General features: G+C 49.1%; 1 protein-coding gene across 1 annotated transcript in view; it reads right to left on the bottom strand.

Moving 5' to 3' along the window:
- The window catches only part of MPHOSPH9 (M-phase phosphoprotein 9), a gene marked incomplete at both ends in the record, with an annotated part of 40,937 nt that extends 26,449 nt beyond the window's left edge, over positions 1–14,488 (bottom strand). The window contains 6 exons of the mRNA XM_084253171.1: positions 149–242; positions 3,676–3,793; positions 4,636–5,153; positions 5,347–5,436; positions 10,618–10,771; positions 14,382–14,488. Of these exons, the coding sequence (XP_084109297.1) occupies positions 149–242; positions 3,676–3,793; positions 4,636–5,153; positions 5,347–5,436; positions 10,618–10,771; positions 14,382–14,488 (1,081 nt within the window). The remainder of the gene's footprint in view (positions 1–148; positions 243–3,675; positions 3,794–4,635; positions 5,154–5,346; positions 5,437–10,617; positions 10,772–14,381) is intronic.
- Positions 14,489–19,795: the final 5,307 nt, after the last annotated feature.

The following is a 19,795-nucleotide window of genomic DNA, read 5'->3' as shown; positions in this document are numbered from 1 at the left end:
AACGGCCTCCTGCTGGAGCAGAGCAAGGAACGGAAGCAGCAAGCAAGGCCTCGGAGCTAGCCAGCTCCGTCCCGCGGCGTGTGCTTCTCCGGAGGAGCTGGGAAGAGCCTCCGCAGGGCGGGGAGCAGCAGCCACTGATTTCACTTACCTTTAAAAAGGGTCAGTATGGCCACCTCTGAGCGCAGGTGGAAGGGTGCAGGGAGGAGGGAGGCTGTGAGAGGCTGCAGGAGGTGATGGGGGCACTGGGAGGGTGACAGTGTGAAGGCGGACAGAGTGGGGGGGTTCTGGGGAGTTCCATGAGGCCAGGCTAACCCTGGTCAGCTGCGTGTGGGGCTGTGGGGGGAAGGAGTCACCATGTAAAGCTTTCACGACTAAAATAAGTTCGCCACAGAGTCAAGAGTGGGTTGTGAGCGTTTGAATCTCTTAATTCGTTTTGGAGCACCTGAAAAATGATGAGGCAATTTTTATAGCTGTTTGAAATAACTACAAAACCACTTCTTTCAATCTTTATGGAACTTAAATCAGCTAAGGAAGGAAACCAGCCACAAGGAGCACCATGCACAGCACGTGTGCAAAGCCCCCCCCCCAGTAAACCGTGACTATCAGCCGGGAGAAATGCAGACAGCTGTTACCTAGAAACCTTAAGAAGATAAAGTCTCAAAGCGCAGCACACACACGCCATACCTGCTCCTGAATCAGACGTCCAAGCCTGTGGCCTTCCCTCTGGCTTACAGAGGTAAAAAGCATGTGGACGGGCAGCAGCAGTGCAATCAGACTACAATTCAAGAGAGAAAATCGTCAGCCAAGAGCTGAAACTCCTGGGGGCAGCTGCTGCCCAAGAACTGGGAGATGATGTGGAGCCAGACGCTGAGAAGCCTCGGGAACTCGCAGGAAAGCAGGCCTGAGTCCCCCCCCCCATGCCCATCCTCACCCTCCCATCCACCCCATTCCCCAATCTCCCCACGACCAGAAGGCAAAATGACAGCAATCAACAGTGAAGGACTTTCTTTTCCTGTGTGATTTACAGAAGTTTATTTTGGAGCTAGAAGGAGAAAACTGAGAGCAGATGTTAATGAGTTCAGAATGAAAACGGACTTCCAAAGGAAATTTGAGGTGCCTGGAATTAAAGTCATTTAGTATAGAAATTACTGTAAAAACTATAATAATTTCTTTTATCATTAAAAATACAATAAAAATTGGGCCTCCCTGGTGGCGCAAGGGGTAAAGTCTCAACACTATGAAGCTGTCACCAGCTACTGCAGCACGAGTTCTATCCCCGGCCGGGGAGCTGACCCACATTGCACAGACTTCTCCTGTCTCAACCACTGCTCCCCACTCTGTCTCTGGTGAATCCTCTCACACCCCCTCCCCCCGGCACCTCTGGCCTACACCCTAGTTCTTATATGCATATATGAAATTTAAAAAATAAATCTTTAAAAATAATACAATATAAATTAACTCTGAAAACCACAAAGCAATAATTAACATGAACTTTAAGTTTTGCTGATTTGTCACTAGTTTATGTAACTATGTAAGTGCGGAAGTGCAGCTTCACCCCACCGTATGTGCACACACCCCACTCACCCCCACACTATTGCCATCCCCCCTCAACCCCTGTCTCCCTATCCCCTCTGGCAACCAGTATACCAGTCACAGGGTCTGAGAACTATTCTTGTTGTTTTGCTAGTTTGTTCTCTTCCTTACCATCAATTCTCATAAAAAGCCTGAGCTAGTCTCACTCACGCCATCCCTGTCACTCTCACTGTTCCCAAGCAGGTAAGTGAAGACTGTTTTTACTGGAATTTTTCTCGTCAGTTCCACCATCATCAAACTTTTAATTCCTGCTAAAGTACTGAAGTTGAACTTGCTAACCACCACCCAGGACCCACTGCAAGAGCAGCACCTGAGACAGCAGATAGCACACCTCGCCCGCAACCAAGAAAGTGGGTGCCCCCAGCCTGCAAGGTGCTGCTCAGCTGCTTTCTCATCAAACAAGAAAACCCAGATCACCTTTCATCTCTTCTAAACTCCTGCCTGTTGAAATGCCTGCCAAGCCTCCATACTTAACAGACCAGGCGAGGATGACTACAGAAGGCAAAGAAATATCCCGAGTAGCATTTATCCTTTGTTCAAGTTTAATGTGCAAAGGCTGGTGCACTCTGCCAACACAGAGTGGAGGGGCTGGAGGGGCTGGAGGCACTGGAGGGGCTGGGGCTCACCTCATAGGCTGCCTCTGTATCTTCTGAGCAAACAAGGCATTAGCTGAAGAAAACAGGACCAGTGTTTAATGGAAAGGACAGGACGGAACTTGTGAAAAGCACTGAGCTTCCTGTGTGTGGAGCACAGTGCTCTAGGCCAGCTAATGCCTCTAGAGCCCGGGGACAGGCAGTCTGTCCAAGACAAAGGACCAAGGAGACAAAGAAGGAAAGTCCTTATGTTCAACAATATCAGATTTCAAGAGGTTACAAAATAGCTAGGACCCAAAATAAACGAGCATCGTGTAAATGAAAATTGAATCCCAAGAGAACTCCGATCACCAGGATTCCCTGGGCTCTACTAAAACTGGGAAAAAACAATGGCAGAAGAGGAGGAATGAAACAAAGAGGAAAGTTCCAACTGTTGTGAATCCACAGAATTTGATTCACTTCTGCAGAAAGAAATGACTCAGGTGTGCTGCCTTTAATTCACCAACACCATTACTTGAAAAATCACTTAAAATTCAAAAGCAGCACTGACTTCCCCCAATACCAAAAATAGTATTACCCTATTAAAAAATAAAGGAAAAATAAAACTTGTCCAGGAAATAAAAGGAAAACTCCAAGGGACCCTCTCCTCCTCACAGCCCTGCCCTCTGCCCCCTGACAGCACCAGAACACTCAGGAGGGAGGGATCGGCCAACCTGTCCCCAAGGGCATGTCTCGGCGCATCTGATCACTGGGCCGGATTATCAGAGAACCAGAGGAGGGCCAGTGGGCGAGACCAGAAGCTCCCAAGCTTTGCAGCACACGAGAATCCCCTGAAAGTGTTTAAGCTCCCCGACACCGGTGGCACCCTCACAGCTGAGGGCAGACCCCTGGGGTCGTCGGCCAGGTGGGTGCTCCTGGACCTCCTTCTCTGACTCTAACACACAGCATGGTTTGGAGAGCGCCGGCCTACAGCACACAAGACTACAAGGAAACCGGTGTCCACCAGGGTCTGGGTCACAAACCCAAGTGTAGTAGAGGAGGGAAAGTCTCCACCAGACTGAGTTTCACTCAAGGTAAAAGTGAAGAAATTAGTGCAGGTGAAACTCTCTCCCTTTCAGCCAGCCTAACCCCATGAAAAGAGCAGGCTGCACCCCCATCTCCAGCGCCCTCGGGCCATCACACCAAATGAGGGCACACCGTCCTTAATGGGCCAGAGCTTCCAAGGACAGGGACCTCAAGAAGCCTGTATCCCAGGGAGGGCCAGGGGAAGGGAAGCAGGGGAGCGGCAGGAGAGGAGTGCCTTATGAAGAAATGGCTCCTTTCGACAGGATTTTATCCCTCAGTTCTTAGTCAGTCATTGTTTCCAAAACTTCAAGACACCAAAAGGAAGAGATGTCAGTGGAACAAATTAACGAAACCAAGGAGGGGCAACAGTCCCTAGGGGGTGGGCAAGTGGCAGAGGGACACCCGGAGCCGCAGAGTTGCCTACCTTCCCGGCGGGGGGCTTCCTGGCCTCCTCGCTCCCGAGGGTGGGATTTGAATCCTCCATGTGTGCTCGCTTTGGTTGGTTCTGCTTCAGCTTTTCAGCCCATGATGTCACAGATTTACTATTTAAAAAGAGAAAAACAAATCACTCTGTTTAGATGCCAACTTCTCACATGAAACTAAACACCAGGAGTCGCTGTGCCAGGCAAAACGCTCCGAGTTGCTTTTCAAATAGCAGAGGATGGGTTTTTATTGGTTCACCTAAGTTTCGTTTTCCAATTTTTATTACCAAAGGCAAAGACAAAGACCAGGTTAACGATTGGCGGTGTGCAGCCTGAACACGACACACCGTGGGCCCCAGGGTGGCTCCCAGAGAGAGCCCAGGACTAGCATTGCTGAGGGCCATGCCCTGTGTGCTACAGCCAAGCAGCTTCCTTCAGCAATGCGCGCTCAGGGCAGGCTGCACGGTTCTGGTAGACGACGTGCTCTGACAACATTCAGCCTCAGTCTCCTTTACTAAGAAGTCCTCTGGGCCCATCCAGATGTCGTTAAACTCACCAAATCTCTTCTGACACAAACAGAGAACTGTGCACACTTAGATATAATTTGGTTTCAAAGCACATGCTTGTGTGTTGACAAAATCCACGGCAGACACAACCCTGTGCTCTGAATGTTAGCAAGTTACTGTGACTAGAGAAGAGAAGAGCCGCTTTCCGACCAGGCCTCCACCTTGAGGGTTGAGAAATCTCACAGCACCATGAACAGAAGAGTCAAGAGTCATTAGCACACAGTGTGGTCATTTGTTTCGACTTTCCTCAGGCAGCAAATAAAAAGACTTTGATTCTCATGGCAAAACTTCAAACACATCTCATTCCACCACAGTGCCTCTAGAAGCTTTACTTACTGGATTCAAAGTGCAGTAAACAAGTAAAACTTGCCTTCAAACGACGGAGAGACTACTCACCTGTTTGTTTTTCCACTGTACACTTCAGAAATCTTTTCACCAAGAAAAGCGTGTTCAAATTCACCATGGAAAATGGAAGTATCTTCCTTGAAAGGTGCACAGAAGTCGTCGGCAGCCCGCGTGGGGCCACTCGTGGCTGTGGCAGCCTCCGTGAGTGGCTGGGCCTGCAGCGCCGGGGTCCCATGTGGTCCCAGGGCCCCCTCTCTGTGCTCCATGCACTCCTTACGGTCCTCAGACTTGCAGGTGTTTAGCTCGGAGACACTGAAGGTACCATACCCGCTGCTCACAGAGCCGCCGTCCACGCTGCAGTCTGGCTGGGATGCAGAGGTTTCTTGCTGCATTTCAGGTTCTCGGGACTTAGGGTAACTGATGACAGATTCATTTCTCTCACTGTTTTCAGAAAAAAAACCCATTGGACTTTCTGAAGATACTTGTCTGTTTAAAGAACTATCAAAGGAAGCCCAGGAAGCATTGCCGGTCTGCAACTTGACTAAATTTCTGATCTCCTCCTGAATACGCTGAAAATAAAGTGACAAACGTGGGTAAGAAAACTGATTAAACTTCACGTTTTTATAAATGTGAAAATACTGTTAAAAATGTGAGCTATTACACTGAAAATGTCTTTTCTTTACAAACAAAATTAATGAAAAGTATGAACTGGTTCTTCTGCAAATCTTAAAATATAAAGAATCAATATAAATGACAACTCACTTGAACTTGGCTGTGGAACTGCTCCTGCTGGGCGACGATTTGTTCTTGACATTGTTTTTCCACCAAACTGAATAACTGTAACCACCCGGTCTAGTAAATTATAAAAAATAGTTAAAATTTTTTCATCATGTATTTCACAGATGAGAAACAGCCCTTTTTTAAAATGTACTTTTAGTGTAAATCTGTAAGCTGAATTAAGGAGGTAGCAAACTACATTTAGGGCAAAACTACAAGTTCGCAGGCATGGGGCCCTTTTCTTATTGTGAGGTGGGTCTGAGTAATCTAGTGGCTGAGGCAAGTCTGGTTTTTTGAAGGCACCTTACCTGGATGTCACCTGCGCCCTTCCTGAGAACACATTACAGCTGGCTGAAGTTTGGCTTTCTTTCCTCATGCCTCTTTCCTTAAGGGATTTTTTAAAAAGATTTATTTATTTATGCATACAAGAACTGGGGTGTAGGCCAGAGGTGCAGGGGGTGAGAGGATTCACCAGAGACAGAGTGGGGAGCAGAACAGGCGGCTCTACTGATATCTACTGCTGAGGGGAGCAGCGGGGAGACAGGCGAGGTCTCCTGCGCCCTGTGGGTCGGCTCCCTGGCCTGCCAGGGATCATACTTGGGCTGCAGTGGTTGCCAATAGCTATCTTTAACCCCTGAGCCACCAGGGAGGTCCTTGAAGAATTTTCTTAAACACTGACTTGAACCCAGAAAAAGAACCCCACATCGTAAAACAGGGAAAAAAATGGTATCCTGAGAACCTACTCTCTAATTTAGTGGCTCTTTAAGTAAAAAAACCCTTTTTAAAGTGAGACATTGCCAGCTCAAGTGGACTGAGAAAGAGACTCTGAAAACCCAAGGAACTGCCTCTAGCCCCTCCCATTCACCCAGGTCCTGGTCCATCCTGACCCCCACGAGCAGTTAGTTAGCATGCTGAGCCAGGCAAAGCCAAACGTGACAGGAGAGGGGTTCTGGAGAGGATAGCCCACCCCAAGACTCGGCCACCAAGTTGAGTGGACCCTGCTGGGATCTGCCCAGGTGGGCCTGTCCTGCCCCAGGCCCTGGTCATCTGGCTCCCGCACACTCCACCTCATCCCTCTCTGTCCCTCAAAGGACACACACCAGCCTCCCTCGCTGGCCTGTGAGCAACCTGAACACACCACAATTGTCTTCCACCAAAGGACCTTTCCCTCTACCTGGAAAGTTCTGTCCCTAGTCCTTACCAAGGCTGCTTCTCCCACCCTGCAATGTCATCTTCATCGTCACCTTCTTCAGTCCCAAACCATCCCTAAGCACCCCCTCCTCTCCCGCCAGCCTGCATCTCCTCCACAGCATTCACCCCATCCTGAATGAGCTCCCTTGTTCACTTCAGTGACACGTCTGTGTCCCACCCTGGGCCCCTCTACCCAGCACCCAGGACACTAGGCCGAGGAAAGAGTGGGCACGCGGATATGCCACCCAAGTGACTGTTTCACGCTGGTGTCATCACCTAACACGCTGGACGGTGGGAAGGGGCTGGGAGGCCCTTAACAAAATGGGACGACATGCTGCCAGGGTACGCTTAGCCCCTGAACTTCAAGACGAGGTAAGCTACATCAGACATCAAGTACTTTCTGCTAATCGAAATAAAAAAAAAATCAAGCAACATAGTTTTCTTACTAAGTTATTAAACTTAAGCAACCTTTTAGGGGTTATTTTTAACCTGATAGTTACTATTCACATAAAACTAAACCACAGTCATGACAGAGTAACAATTTACATACAAGAAAATGGCTTCTGGGTCTCCCTGGTGGCCCAAGGGGTTAAATACCGCACTACGGGGTGGTCCGCACCTTCTGCAGCATGGGTTTGATCCCCGGCTGGCCAGGGAGCAACCCACATGGCGAGGCAGACTTCTCCTGTCTCACCCACTGCTCCCCTCAGCAATGTGTTTTGGTTGGCCTGCCTGTTCTGTTCCCCACCCTGTCTGGTGAATCCTCTCGGCGTCCGCATCTCTGGCCTGTACCCCAGCTCTTGTATGCATAAATAAATAAATCTTAAAAAAAGGGGGGAAAAAATGGCTTCACACTGTGTGAGACATTTACATTAATCACAACCTTATAACTCACAACCTTTGTTTATTTAGGATACAAATGAACAGAGCTTACCCAGCATATAATTAGTGGAAAAAGATTTTTTCCACTAATTAGGTTAGGTTTTATCACTAGTATTTTAATTTTAAATAAACTTACTTAAGAAAGCTGTAAGTGCAGTGGATAACAGTCACTTAATTATTGATGATCATTCATTGTAAACTAAAGTGATTTAGAGGACCTGTATTTTACAGGCTATTGGAGAACTCGGGTATTCACCTGAGAGTTTCCAACGCTGTGCCCCAAGCAGGCCTTGCAGTCTGGCCTGGTGAACACCCCGCACTGCGACACACCACTCACACTTGACATCTGATTCCCACTCCCGAATATTTTGCTATTTTCAAGTCACTAATCATCCAGGAATGCCTCTGCCAAGAGCTTACGTGTATTCCAGCCCTTCATCAGAAGAAGGGATCCCTGTTTCAGGATATTAGGGGCCCACACAGTGCTGGGTTAGTGACATGAGCAGGGGCTGCACTGGTGGGAGGCTCGGTGGCAACGCTGTGTCCTCTGCTTAGGAACCCCCGAGAGCATGGGTGTTGGAATGTGTATTATCTTATAGAAAATAACTTTCAGGGCCTCCCCAGTGGCGCAGCAGTTGAGCGCTGGGCTGCGAGGCTGCCCGCAGCCTCTGCAGCACCGGTTCGATCCCCAGCCGCAGGCAAGGGTCCCACATGGGGCACAGACCTCTCCTGCCGCCTGCTGCTCCCCTCAGCAGTGTACTTCGTCTGTCTGCCTGTTCTGTTCCCCACTCTGGCTCTGGTGAATTCTCTCACCCTCCCGCGCTTCTGACTGTACCCAGTGCTTGTATATACAAATAAATAAATCTTAAAAAAAAAAAAAGAAAAAGAAAAAGAAAATAACTTCTAGGGCCTCCCTGATGGCAGCAAGGCATTAGGTCTCAGCACTATGAAGCTCTCCGCAGCCACTGCAGCACAACTTTGATCACCGGCCAGGGAGAAACTGCCTGCACCACCAGTGGAGGCCCCTGTACCCCGGTTCTTTTATAAATAAATAAATCTTTTAAAAAAATTGTTCTCTAAAGAGGGCTTTGGGGCTAATAAAATTGGGTTGCCTCTTGTGTTGTTCTTGTAAAGTCCAATTTTGCTTGTTTTTAGGTGTGGCAATGCTTTAACTTATCAAAGTAATACATACTTCTTATTGAATAAAAACAAAACAAAGGAGAAAAAAAAAAAAACGACAAAAAAAGTGATCCCCAAAAGTGGTAAAAATCAGACCTTCTTTATTCCGAAAAGAAGGTGAAACTGTAATACGGAGGACAACTCTCACAGTCCTCACCCAACCATTCTTTCTAAAATGTTGCACTAAAACAGATGGTTTTCAATGCTACAAAAATGCACTACATCAAGTAATTTTACTGAAATGACCAGATCAAAAGTAAGAAATATCTTAAATGCTTCACTGATCAATTCCATGTTTACATCACAAAAACTAAGTTATCAGTTATTACCAAAAATAATAAAAACAATCACATTATATTACAGATAAAAAAGAAAAAAGCCAGAAAGTAAGAAACTGGCTCAATGTTAAAAGATTTAAGTAGCTGGCAAGTATCCTGGTTTATAAATGCTGTGTCTTAAATTCATAAATATATTCTGATTCTAAGATGTTGATTTCAAAATACTAAAAATCACAATTTCTAATTAACCTGAATTGGCAAGAAGTTTGAGTACATTGAGCCAGTGCCTCAGTTTTGTAAAGGATGTTCGTTCAGTACTATAAGCTAATCTATACTAAGGGGGACATTTAACATTCCATTGAATTGTCATTTCACAGTGGCATTTTATAGGTCTTTGGCATTAGCACATACTGATTGTCGTGGGGGAAAAAACGTTAAAAGTATCAATATTAGAATTCAATTTTCATTATGTTTACAGTAATAGTCATTTTTTATAATGACTATAGGTAATGACTGTAAGTAGTTAGGCTTAGGAGTACTTGCTACTTAACTCAGACTAGGGAATCTTTCATCCCATTTATTCTACATTCTGAAGAATAACACAATATAGTTTGAAAAGTATGATTAACATGTAAAACAACATCTACTGCTCTATAAGTAACTTAATATGTTAATATATAATGTTTTATACATTTCTATAAAGCATTACCAAATCTATCCTTGTCAAGTCTCTCTTAGGCATAAATTAAATATATTCTTTTAACTGTTAAATTTTTATGTCAATTTAACCTATAAACCAAAGGAAAAAAACCACTGACATGAAGTCAGTGCAACTCACATATCACAATCAAGAATATGATCGGGCATGAAAGAGTCTTGGTTTTGTTAGGGGGAGAGGATGTCCTGAGCTAATCCCATACAGGCTTTGTGGGCCCCACCCCCCACTCCAGACCAAAGTCATCAAGACATTGGGAAAGAGAAATCCCGTCACCACCAAAGGGAAGGTGGCTGGGACCTGAGGGTGGAGTTAAGCAGCCAGGTTGGGTATAAAAACCAAACATGTGGGCCTTGGGGGCTCTCTCCCTCTGTCGATCTGCCTCCTGGCTTCACGGCTCCTGGCTCGCGGCCAGCTCTCAGAGCGCCATTTGGGATTCCTGATCCATTTGGGATTCCTGATCGGCGGATCGGGTAGGACGCATTTAAAACTTTGTCTCCCATTTTTCTGCCTGAGCTGTACATTTCCTCATTTGCCCTTCCCTTGTCAATAAACCTTTTATTAACCTTTTGTGTGTGCCTGCAGTAGAGCATTGATAAGTCCTTTTAAGCCCGTGGGTGAGGACCCACAGTCAGGCACCCCATTTTGTATTGGGGCTGCCCTATAACAGTTTTACAAAGGGATGACAATTCGTACAAGTGATTTAAAACTTTAGGATCAGCAACAATATTAGTGCTTTTGGAATTCTCATTTCTCTGAAGACAATACTTTAGTTCACATTTTAGATATAATCGGCATGTCTAATCATGAGTATACTGTTAAACGTATGTCTGACTGTCTTTCTCATGTCTATCCAATACTATTCCCCGATTTACTCACTTGGCCCCTTTACTCCAGCAGTAACTTAAGCACCATGCTCTCTAGGATGTGAGTGCCTAATAATTTAGAGTTTAGTTGTGATACATTTAAAAAGAGAATTATTCATCCCAAAAGTAAAATAAAACTAAATACCTCAGAGTTTTTCCAGAGTTCCGCGTCAGCCTTTCCACTGTTTTGTAGTTCTTGCATTAAAGAGGACAGGACTTCTACTGTACCTTGGATTACAGACGGTCTGGTCTTCCCTGAGAAAGAGGACACCCCATTTGTACTAAGGTGGGGACTACTTCTGTTGAAACATAAATAATTCAAATGGTTTTCTTCATTCTACCAAAGTGTTGAATAATTCAGCAGTTCATGATTTAACAGAGCAGTACAAAACCACTGATATTTAATCCTTCTTAATAGCACCTCATTTGTTGAAAATCTGATCACCAGTTTGTCCAGGCAAGGAAAATAGCAGCAAAAAGACAGGCAGCATTCAATTATTTATTTTTTTAAAGAACTTAACAGAAAGACGTTCCTCAGAAGTGAGAGGCGACTCCAAAGTACCAGCAGAAAATTAGTATTTGCTAAATAATACAAATTTCCCGCCTCTTCCATCTAAATTACTCCAGAGGATTAATGCATGGGTAACGTACTTTCAGAACAGCCTTTATTACAGATTCTTTTTCTTTCCCCACTGCCCAGAATTACAGTCAATCTTGTTAATTGGATTCCCTCTAATTTGGTGTGATAAGCTGATGCTTATCTTTGCACTGTCTTTGAATAAAAATTGTGCCAAGCAAATTAGCAGCAAATATTCAGTCTTATTTAGCCTATTCAGGGTGTAAAATAGCACTGATTCTTTCCAGGACTGCTTTCCCAAACTTGAGATGAGCTTATTTCAGATTTGTTTTATAAAAACACTAAGCATAATTAAAGACATTAAAATCTGTTTAAATTCCAGTCACTCATAGGTCATTTTCACTTATTTATTGATATGTTGCTTTGTTTCGGTTTATTTTTTAAAAAGATAATACTAATGAAAATAACTATAAAATAATGAGGATCAGAGAAATACTAGTAAGAATTCAGGGAAAGATCATGTATGTTGTCCATAGGGGCTGTGTCATCTCCAAGTTTAAATTTGGCTGATGGAACTGCCAGTCACAGTGCAAAGGGAGGCAAGTTGGATTACACATTTTCTTTTTTTTTAAAGATTTATTTATTTATTTATTTATACAAGCACTGGGTACAGTCAGAAGCACAGGAGGGTGAGAGAATTCACTATAGCCAGAGCGGGGAGCAGAGCAGGCAGAAGGACCAAGGTACACTGCTGAGGGGAGCAGCGCTCGGCCGCCAAGTGGGACCCTCCTCCGGTGGCCGGGGAGCAGCCGGGGATTGAACCAGCGCTGCAGAGGCTGCGGGCAGCTTCGCAACCCAGCGCTCAACCGCTGCGCCACAGGGGAGGCCCGGATTACACAATTTTTATAAGAAAGGCAATTTTGGCTCCTCCAAGGAAACCAAACACAGATATCCCAAGAGATATCTGGTAGAAGTGGGCATCAGAGGGGCCACCAAATGACGGCAGAAACCAGCGTCCACCAAGTGGGCACAGCGCTCACCATCGCTGCCCACGTGGCTCTGCTCTCCCTTCCACCTACCTTCATTCCTGCCTCCTTCTATTTTATATATTCTTGTAAACTGCCTTAAGTTATTTCTGAGAGCAGAGAATGAACATGTATCTTTAAGGAATTCATTCATTTATCTACAGCCCACTGCCCTCAAGGCTGGCTGCAGTGGACACCGGCCGTCTACCCATGGCCCGGCTGCTGTCTCCATGGCCTGTGCCTGCTTCTTTTTTTTTTTTTTTTTTTTTTTAAAGCAGCAGTTTCCCAAATGCTGCTTTTTTTTTTTTTTTAATAGAGGCATGTTTTATTTATTTATTTATTTGTTTTTTTGGTTTATACTTGGTACAGTCAGAAGCGCGGGAGGGTGAGAGAACTCACCAGAGCCAGAGCAGGGAGCAGAGCAGGCAGAAGGACCGAGTACACTGCTGAGGGGAGCAGCGGGCGGCAGGAGAGGTCTGCGCGCCATGTGGGACCCTCCTCCGGTGGCCGCGGAGCAGCTGGGGATCGAACTGGTGCCACAGAGGCTGCGGGCAGCTTCGCAACCCAGCGCTCAACCGCTGCGCCACAGGGGAGGCCCCTGTGCCTGCTTCTTTTGGGTGGTCTTCTTTCTTTTTTTTTTAAATATAGAGTAACTTTTATTCATTCATTCATTCATTCATTCATTCATTCATTCATTCATTCATTTATTTGAAGGATTTATTTATTTATTTGTACAAGCACTGGGTACAGTCAGAAGCGCGGGAGGGCGAGAGAATTCACCAGAGCCAGAGTAGAGCAGAGCAGAGCAGGCAGAAGGACCAAAGCACACTGCTGAGGGGAGCAGAGGGCGGCAGGAGAGGTCTGCGCGCCATGTGGGACCCTCCTCCAGTGGCCGGGGAGCAGCCGGGGATCGAACCGGCGCCGCAGAGGCTGCGGACAGCTTCGCAACCCAGTGCTCAACCACTGCGCCACCGGGGAGGCCCCTGGGTGGTCTCCTTTCTTTTTATTTTATTTTTTTATTTTTTTATTTTTTTTTTTTATAGAGGCATGTTTTATTTACTTATTTGTTTGGGTTTTTTTTTGTTTGTTTGTTTATACATGCACTGGGTACAGTCAGAAGCACGGGAGGGTGAGAGAATTCACCAGAGCCAGAGCGGGGAGCAGAGCAGGCAGAAGGACCGAAGTACACTGCTGAGGGGAGCAGCAGGCGGCAGGAGAGGTCTGCGCACCATGTAGGACCCTCCTCCGGTGGCCGGGGAGCAGCCGGGGATCGAACCGGCGCCGCAGAGGCCGCGGGCAGCTTTGCAACCCAGCGCTCAACCGCTGCACCACCGGGGAGGCCCGGTCTCCTTTCTAATAGCCCCTCCTTTGTCGTTTTCAACCTACTGTAAATTTAGAAATCAAATGATCAAGCCTGTCAGACTATGCACAAAATGAGGATACAGGCTGAAAACAAAGATGGGACACTTTCAAAAGAAAAGGTATACAATGGAGAGGCAGCTTTCTGCCTACCTCTGACTATGCAGATGCTCTTTTTCTCCTTTTCCTAATAAACCTGTCCTTATAAAATGTAAAAAAGAAGATGTATACAATGCATGGTTTGACAGAATCTATTTGCTGACTTCCTCATATTCAACTTAATTGCTACTTTCCATATGAGTGAGGTATTTGAGTAATATTAAACATTATTTGTACTGCTAACTTTAAAATATAGAAACAGGGGCCTCCCTGGTAGCACAAGGGGTTAAGCACCGCACTATGAAGCAATCCGAAGCCTCTGCAGCACAAGTTCGATCCCCGGCCGGCCAGGGAGCAGCAGACCTCTCCTATCTCGCCCGCTGCTCCTCAGCAGTGTATTTCACTCAGTCTGCCTGTTCTATTCCCCACTCTGTCTCTGGTGAATCCTCTCACACTCAGCAACTCTGGCCTGTACCACAGCTCTTGTGTGAGTATTAAATAAATCTTAATAAAAAATAAAATATAGAAATAATATTTAGGCAACTAAATGTAAAGATAAGTCTTGTAATTTACCAAAAGCAAAAAAAAAGTGTAAAGAAAAACTACAACTAGCAGAACAAGCTCCTTTTCAAGACATTCCTCACACAAAAATATTTATACATATCTCTGGGGAAGATGGTAATACTATTCTTAATCTTAAACAGCTGTCTCTGAACAGTTCCTGATCACAGTTTGCAATTTTTTAATGTAAATCAGTAACTATAACACTGTCTGACTATATTATAAACTACACAAAGTTAGTTCGTTTGTGGTTACCTTGTTAAAAATACCTATCTTCCCCGTTCTTACCTATTAGTACTTAAGTTCAGTCCAAGAGAATGGGGGGGATTTTTCATATCATAGTCTACAGAAGATGAAGTTTTGGGTAAGGTTTTCACCAAGTCAAAATCTTCCATAGTGTACAGAAACTGTTATACTCTCTTATTTGGAAATGTAGGTTCTTTCACTGTTTGAAGAAATTGAATCCGAGTCCTCTTCAGCTGCTTCATCATCTACAGGCATTTTCAGATGCTAACATTCAGAACTGGGAAATAGGCTAAGCTCCCAAGAGAGTCTGAAAATGGATGGGGGGAAAATACTACTATAAAAGGCCACTAAACCTAGCAACTGTCTTTTCAATACTTTGGTCGTGAAACTTTGATCTTTTCATACAAGTCTACAGTAAGGAGAGCAACACGGTTGGTACATGTCAAAACGCAGAAACCACCCACATGCCCAACAACTGGCAAGTGGATAAGCTGTTAGGTCCATCCACCTAACAGCATTTTTCAGCCATAACAAGAAGGAAGTATTCATCCAGGCGGTGATGTGGATGAGCAACGAAAACATGATGTTACATAAAAGCAGCCAGCAGAAGACCACATGCGTGATCCCACTTTTCGGAAATAGCGAGAACAAGCAAGCTAGAGACCGAAAGCTGCCTGGAACTGAGGGAGGACAGAAGGGGAATGACTACCCTGCATGAGGGTTTGGGGGGAGGAAAGCGGATGAAGAAAAGTTCTACAATGTGATGGGTGCACAACTGTGAACAGACTAAAAACCACTGAACACTTAGGTGTTAAAATTTTTATGGTATGTGAATTATATCCCAATTTAAAATGCACAGTAAGAGTGATTTGCAAAAGTAGCATCTTTTTTAAGTAATATGTCAAAATTTTATGTTTCATGATCGAGGTTCTGGACGTTCTACTATGTACCAATACGAATACTTACATGCCTTGTTCATTTAATAAACTCCAGCAAGTATCCATGCTCGGTCATTTATACAGCAGGAACGTCATCAGATGCAGTGGAACGGGGTATTGAACATGGCATGCCCAATTAAAGTGTTAACAATGGTGGTTTCCCGGCTGGCTGGAAGGTGGGGGGGGGGGTGGAAGGAATGTTCAACGACACAGCCTGTTGTGCTCTATGCATGCACTACTTCTCAAAAAACAAACCATTTGCCAGGTTAACTGAGTCGTGGTGTAGAGAGGAAAACTAGCTATAACAACATGCCTCCTTCTGGGGGAATTCACGTACAAAAAGGAAGCCAATGGAAAAATAGAAGAAAAATAAAATCTGTGCAGTTCCCGGGGTGCCAGCGCAGAACAGCACCCAGTACCCCGGTCCCACGTCCCGGGACTGGGCTTACAAAGCAGGGCTTTGCAAAACCTGGGCCAGCTGAGAAAGCGGCGGGTAACCCGACCTAGCTCAATGGACTTCTCCCCAGCGGCTCAGCCCACTGGCAACCACAAATGGGGTATTGAAAAAGCAGGGGGCTGTGCCTCCCAACGGGCAACGAAAATACCTCGACTCAAATCACCGTGGTCTCCTACCGGGCAAACACCAGCTCCCCGGGGACGGGGATCTCGCCCCGTCCCCCACGGCCCGCCCCGCCGCGGCCGCGGCCGCAGAGGCCCAGACCCAAGGCCACCCGGAGGGCCACGGGGCCTCCCGTCTCCGCCGCCGCGGGGAGAGTGCGGGAAGGGGCAACCCAGGAAATTAAAAAATAAGTGAAAGCTGCAACACGCAATGCAAAATTAAGAAGCAAAACCTCCACGGAAAGTGGACCCCAGAACTCAGCTACATTCCCCGGCAACGCGGCACGACGCTCTCGGTCCCCCCGCTCCTCGGCGAAAGGGCAGCGCGGGGAGGAGCAGGCCGGGGGGCGCGCGCGGCAGGGGAGCCGACCCGGGGACCCGCGAGGATGGGGCTGCGGGGAGACGGCGGGATGGTTTCGGGGGCCCCCGGGCCCGACCCGGCCGCTCGCGCGCACAGCCAGCCCACGACGGCCGGGGCGGCTCTCGGGTCGGAGCGGGGAGCCGCAGAGCAGCCAGCGGGCGCCGCCCTCGCGACCCGGAAAACAAGGGGGCGCCGCGCGCCCAGAGGGAAACCCACAAGCCCCCCGCCCCCGGAGCCCGCGCCCCGCGATTGGGCCGCGCGGGTGTCACTCAAGGGCACGGAGTCTTGAAAAGGCGGGCGGCAGCCGCCCACTCCCCCACACGCCGGGGGCCCGCGCCGGGGCTGCGCCGCCTTCCGGCCCCTGCCCCGGCCCCGGCCCCGGCCCCGGCCCCGGCCCCGGCCCCGGCCCCGGCCCCAGCCGCGCCGGGGTCGCCGGGGCGCTGCCGTCTAGGCCCGTGCTCTGCGCCCCACCGCCGGCAGCACCGCGCAGGCCGGCAGCCGCTTACCTGGCCGGCGCTCCGGCTGCCTCTGTCAGGGTCGGGCGCGCGGCCCCTCGCGACCGTTAAACTCGAAGGAGCGTGCGCGCGCCCGGCGTCTCGCCCGCGATTGGCCGCTCGGCAGGGGGCGGAGACGACCGAGCCCTGGCGCCCTCGGCGACCTCCCCCTTCCGGTCCCGCCCTCGGCGCCCGAGGCCGGTGTCCGAGGCCTGGGAAATAAGGGGGGGCGGGGCTGCTGGCAAATCCCCACATCTGATTGGCTCTCTGGGAATGACGGCGGCCACGCGGGAAGAACGCCTCAGCTTCCCGCATGCGCAGTTAGTGAGCGCGAGTCTCCAGGAGGGGCGGGGGCCGCGGCGAGAGCAGGGCGCGTGCGCAGACCAGGTGGCGCCGGACGCCCCGCTGCGTCGGCGATTCCGGTTCCCCCCGAGCCGGGGCGGGAGGTCGGCCCTGAGGCCAGGTAAGCGCGCGGGGGAGCCGGACGGCCGCGCGGCCACCTGGATGGCCGGTGGCCGCGGAGCGAGGGCTGGGAGCCGGGACATCCGCCTCCCGGCTGGCGACCCCGAGTAACCGCGCGCCCGGCCCGCCGGGGCCGCTGGGGCGCGGGGGTCGTCGAGGACCGGGCCGCGGGGCGGGGGGCGCCCTGTGGCTGCCGAGCCCGCCGCTCCCGGGCGCCCCCAGCCCGCTTCGTGCGCGCGTTCCCCAGACGGGTGCCCCGCGGCTGGCGGGTTGGCCCTGCCCGGCCCGGAGTGGCCCCGCGCCCCGGAGCCCCAGACTTTGCGGCCCGGAGGCGTCGCGCCCGAGGAGCCGGAGCGGGGACCCTGCCCTTGCCGGGACTTGGCGGCCTGCGGGCGGCGTCTCCTCTCCTCGCGGAAAACCTCCCGTCAGCCGCGCGCCCGCTCCAGCCCCACGCGCGCGGGGAGACGCCGAGCCCGAGTCGGTGGGGCGCCGCCCCCCCACCCCCACCCCCACCCCCACCCCCACCCCCACCCCCACCCCCACCCCCGTGCCGCCGCCGGCCGGCGTCACACCCCGCGCGAAACCGGAATCCAGTTGTTCCGCAACACCCGGCTCCGTCTCGGCGACCCTGCTTCAGGCCGCCGGGAAACGGGCCCCGGCCGCGGCCTCGCCGGCTCAGGCGGCCGCGACGACTCGTGCCGGAGACGCCGCCGCGTCGCTCGGAGGACTCGGGACGCCGGCGCCCCGCGCGGTCGCTCAGTCCAGCGCCCGTGCTCGCTGCATCGGCGCGGGCGGCGGGCGCCGCTTCTGACCAGAAAGCGAAGGCCTCTTAGATTGAGCGTGTTTCGGTTTTGACGCCTGACTTCAGGCGGCGTCCTAAGTCGGTGTCCTGAATCGGCGGGTTCGGGAGCGAGTCCGAGCCGTCTGGGTGGCCGAGGTGAGATGTTTGGGCGTGAGGGTGCGCGTGTGCTCCCCAACTTAGGGTAAGCTCTTGGGTAGGGCTTTCACTTTTAAAACTTCAGCCATGGACATGGCCTTAAACTAATGGGACGGTAGAGGAGAAAAGCCTTATTCAAACCTCTATAAACAGGTAAAGAGGCAGTTCATAGGCTCCATGGAAGTTATTTTTGAGTGTAGAAAATAGAAGTAGCGGTTTCGCAAATTAAAGTAAAAGCATTAAATAACTTCATCTCGGGCCTCCCCGGTGGCGCAGCGGTTGAGCGCGGGGTTGCGAAGCTGCCCGCGGCCTCTGCAGCCGGTTCGATCCCCGGCTGCTCCCCGGCCACCGGAGGAGGGTCCCACATGGCGCGCAGACCTCTCCTGCCGCCCGCTGCTCCCCTCAGCAGTGTCCTTCGGTCCTTCTGCCTGCTCTGCTCCCCGCTCTGGCTCTGGTGAATTCTCTCGCCCTCCCGCGCTTCTGACTGTACCCAGTGCTTGTATAAACAAACAAACAAATAATAAATAAATAAGACATGCCTCTAGAAAAATTAAATAAATAAATAAATAAATAACTTCATCTCATTTACCCTTCCCCATAATGAAGACTTTGCATTAGTAATACACACGCTTACACCACTGCTTTATAGCCTTTGTGGAGGGTGTGATGACTGTGTGACCACATTGCTCAACTATCTCTTTTGCTGTGAAGGCTTCCGGTTGCCAGCTTTTGAGTAGAGAGCTTTCACATTGCTGGGGATAAGGTCAGGCTATTCAGTCGTGATGACACTGATGAATGGAGGCATTTAGTGTCTGTTAACCATGGTGCTACTTTGTGTCACGGGTTTTTATATCCAGACAGTTTGTCATTTGCGGGGCCAGTTTGCCACAGCAATATATGAGGAGCTGTAAAATCTTAAGTCTGTAGTTTAGCAGTTAAACATGGAAGGGCTTGCTCAGGGGTGCATTTAAATAGGCTTGTTTTCATTTTCACTCTCTTTTGTGGCTTTCTTACTGCATTAAGTAATTCCCAGGAATCTTGTTTAAACTAGGACTTTTATCTTCCAACTGGTGCCTGCTGGGAAGTCAGCTGCACTCCTGGCATCATAACTATCTCCTTGGCACCTGATTTCATAGACCATGATTATGACCTCACCCCCCAGCATGGTCTTTGGTCATTTCATGGTTTCCAAATGCTTCTTAAATTGGACCATTCCAAGTAAAATAATTTCCCCAAAATATTTTGGGTGCCTTTTCACTCCAAGCTCTAAAAACAAAAGGCCATGAAATAATCAGTTTGCTGACTGGGTTTGTGGGGCAGGATAACAATTTACGTGGTGTGTTATGTGTTAGTCAAAGATTTCTCCAGCTTGGTAGTTTATCCAAAGGGCCTTTAAGCACCTTAACTAGCAGCGACATGTCTGGTTTTTTTTCCGTCACCCCAGGTGTGATCACCTCCACGTTACAGAGGAGAAACAGGGTATCTAAATCTTACAGTGAGACACTGACACATGTCCCACTAACCACAGAGCAGTCATGGCCTTTCAGGGACAAAAGCAGAAAATTGGAGAGCAAGAGTCAAGAAGAAAAAGTTGAGGGTCTCCCTGGTGGCACAAGGTGTTAAGCACCACACTATGAAACAATCTG

This window comes from Talpa europaea (assembly GCF_964194135.1).
Source record: "Talpa europaea genome assembly, chromosome: 14".
NCBI classification, from domain to species: Eukaryota; Metazoa; Chordata; class Mammalia; order Eulipotyphla; family Talpidae; genus Talpa; species Talpa europaea.
This window is presented reverse-complemented; position numbering and strand designations above follow the sequence as displayed.